This window comes from Bison bison, unplaced genomic scaffold (assembly GCF_000754665.1).
Source record: "Bison bison bison isolate TAMUID 2011002044 unplaced genomic scaffold, Bison_UMD1.0 scf7180017864048, whole genome shotgun sequence".
Taxonomy (NCBI): domain Eukaryota; kingdom Metazoa; phylum Chordata; class Mammalia; order Artiodactyla; family Bovidae; genus Bison; species Bison bison.
In genome coordinates this window covers 5,111,743-5,115,158 of record NW_011494620.1, presented here as the reverse complement: position 1 = coordinate 5,115,158, position 3,416 = coordinate 5,111,743, and the positions used below count along the sequence as shown (strand labels likewise).

Below are 3,416 nucleotides of genomic sequence, written 5' to 3'. Positions count from 1 at the left end.
TATATATATATATATATATATATAGAATATATATATATATTCAGTTTATGCACATATACATTCTTTAAAATATATGGAAAGTACAAAAGTCTGTAAAGCAGGATCCCACCATCTTGGAACAACCAGTATTAAGAGATTTTTCTTAACTCTTATTTTCTTCTGATTTTAGTATAGTTAAGATCTTTTAATATACACAGTCTTCTCAGCCTTGTATTCACCTGTCATGATTTCACTAGCACAGTGAAGGTGATAGGGTGGAAATATGAAGCCTGGCCACTAAGGATTTATTTGAGCTATTGAATCAACCTGGAACTGCCTGCCTTCTAGTCTTTTTGTTTAAATCTCTTTGATTGGGTATTCTGTTATTTGCAGCTTAGTTCGGTTCAGTTCAGGCACTCAGTCGTGTTTGACTCTTTGCAACCCCATGAACTGCAGCATGCCAGGCTTCCCTGTCCATCACCAACTCCCGGAGCTTGCTCAAACTCTGTGTCCATCGAGTCGGTGATGCCATCCAGCCATCTCATCCTCTGTCGTCCCCTTCTCCTCCAGTCTTCAGTCTTTCCCAGCATCAGGGTCTTTTCAAATGAATCACCTTCACCGTCGCATCAGGTGGCCAAAGTATTGGAGCTTCAGCTTCAGCACCAGTCCTTCCAATGCATATTCAGGACTGATTTCCTTTAGGATTGACTGGTTTGATCTCCTTGCACTCCAAGGGACTCTCAAGAGTCTTCTCCAACACCACAATTCAAAAGCATCAATTTTTCGGTGCTCAGCTTTCTTTATGGTCCACTCTCACATCCATACATGACTACTGGAAATTTTGCAGCTCACATCATCCTAAACTGAGGGAACTGTCTTGAATTAATTCATGCTTTCCATGTATAATTTCTTTTATAAATGTGAATGGAGAATAAATGTCTACAAATGGAATTTCTGAGCTATATTCAATATCTTGTAATAACCTATAATGGAAATGAATTTGGAAAAGAATATATATGTGTATAACAGAATCACTTTGCTATACACCTGAAACATTGTAAATCAACTATTGGAAAGTGTGTGTGTGTTAATGGATCAGTTGTGTCTGACTCTTTGGGACCTCATGGACTGTAGCCTGCCAGGCTCCTCTGTCCATGGGATTCTCCAGCCAAGAATACTGGAATGGGTTGCCATTCCCTTCTCCAGGGGATCTTCCTGACCCAGGGATTGAATCCTGTTCTCCTGCATTGCAAGCAAATTCTTTACCATCTGAGCCACCAATCAACATATTTCAATTTAAAAAAAAGAAAAACAATACTCCTTTTAACTGGGAGTGTTATGTCCAGTTTTTGTTCTAATTGTGGGTACTTTTAAAGTTTGTAAGTATCATTGGAGCAGTATCTGTGGATTCCCTTAAAACATATGCTTCAGCACATTCTTTCCTTCCTTCCTCTCACCCATGAATTTTGTTGAAATAATTAGAAATGTTTGTCCACACTTTTTTTTTAAATAATTTGCTCCTTCAGCATCCTTGTTGATTATTTCTCTCATGATGTCAACAATTAGCGTACATAATTTAGACCACTCTAGTTTCATTAGTTTTACTGCTCACTACTACTTCTTTTATACTTCTGTATGCCTGCACTTAAGATTTCTATACTCCCTTAAGATTTTTTTTTCCCTGAAAAGATATGTGGAAAGTATATTTTTGAGTCCTTTTATATCTATTAATAGCTTTCTTCTGCTTTATAATTAATGATAGGTACAATATTATAATTTAATAATAAAATAAAATAATTATTTTCATAATAATTAAAATTTTCAAATTCTTAGACCACAGTCTTTTTCCTTCTAAGTTCTGGAAATCTTACTCCTTTGTCTTTCACAGCCAGTATGGCAGCTGAGAAGTCCGATGTCCATCTCATTCATATTCCTTTTTCAGTTTTTATTTTATTTGGTGTTTAGTGGTATGTTTGTTTGTTTGTTTTGGGCTGCACTTTGCAGCATGCAAGAATCTTAGTTTCCCAACCAGAGATCAAACACATGCCCACCCATGGCAGTGAAAGCAGAGAGTCCTAACCACTCATCTGCCAGGGAAGTTCCTCTTTTGTATTTTTATCTTGCTTTTTTACAAATTAATTTTCCCCTCTTTTTTATTTTTTAAAAATCTTGGTGGAGGTTCAGATTTTATTGAATTTTTCTCCTCCTGACATTGAGAAATTTGGGGAATGTGTGGATCTTTTATGATTAATCCTGTCAAGTTCTGAGTAGATCATTTTAGTCTGGAAAACTCATTTGTAAGTTGTTGCTTTCTCCCATTATTTATTTAATTACTACTTCTCCTTTACTTGTTATTTTTCCCTTCTGTTTTATTTTCTCTTTCTGAAATGCCTGTAATACACATATTGGATCCGTTGTGGAGGTGCTGTCTTTTTTCACTGATAGTTTCCGCTTGGTCACTGTTTTCCTGTGAGTTCTGGGAGCTTTCACTGAACAGATCTTCACAGGCTCCAGAGTGGTTTTCTGCGGTAGCCAGTCTGCATTTCAGTGCCTCTGTTCTTCCGGCCACCAGTTTCACTTTTACCTTCAAATACTAGTTTCTATTCTTTTTTCATTTGCCTTTCATTTTATTAGAGATTCAGTGTTTTGAATCTCCCTGAGAACGTAAATTTCAAAATTTGTAAAGTTGTCTTGTTTCTTGCCTTTACCCTAACTGTTCAGAATGTGCCTCTTAAACATATGAATCTCTCTAATTTGTTAGCTTCTCTGCTCATCTGCCAAGTGAGGTCTAGTTTGTTCCGTGTTGGTAACTGAAATCTGCTTTGTCAGAGACTCTGTAGGTCATTGTTCAGTTCTTTTCATTACCAGCAAAAAATAGGGGGAAAAGTTAGATGCTTGTAACTTCTCAGCAGCAGCTCGGAGTCCTGATAGCCTGTGTGGGGTAAGGCTGGAGCTGTGGGCAGAGGGACACAGCTGCAGGGCAGAGCCCTGCTTTGTTGCAGAACAGTCTTCCTTTTGTGTTGCTTTGGCAGCTCTGAGCCTACTGGGGTAGTTTCCCTTCCCCCGAGTAGCTGCCTGGTCTGGCACCCAGGCAGAAGCTCCCGGGTGGCTCTTTGTCCAGCGCTGGTCTTGCCCACCTCTACTTCAGGAGCTGTCCACCGGCTGTAAGAGGGGAGCTGGTGGACTTGGCCCCTCTGTGTGTGCGTGGAGTGATTAAGAGTTTAAGCCTGAGTTTTATAGCCATTGTATTCCAGTCTCTGGCTTGGCTGCTGTGTTGTGCAGTTGCTAAGTCAGTGTCCAGTTCTTTGCCACCCCATGGACTGCAGCATGCCAGGCTCCTCTGTCTACGGGTTTTCCAGGCTAGAACACCGGAGTGGGTTGCCATTTCCTTCTCCAGGGGATCTTCCCAACCCAGGGATTGAACCCATGTACCCTGT

General features: G+C 39.8%; 1 protein-coding gene across 2 annotated transcripts in view; it reads left to right on the top strand.

The window, feature by feature from the left end:
- WDFY2 (WD repeat and FYVE domain containing 2) overlaps positions 1 to 3,416 on the top strand; it is a 157,952-nt gene that overhangs the window by 19,823 nt on the left and 134,713 nt on the right. Inside the window, exon 1 of one of the 2 annotated variants that reach the window (XM_010835671.1) lies at positions 2,137 to 2,920. The exons of the other annotated variant lie outside the window; for it this stretch is intronic. Within the exon in view, the coding sequence (XP_010833973.1) occupies positions 2,871 to 2,920 (50 nt within the window). The 5' untranslated portion in view covers positions 2,137 to 2,870. Of the gene's footprint in view, positions 1 to 2,136; positions 2,921 to 3,416 lie in introns of those variants that run through there. 2 annotated transcript variants of the gene reach the window in all.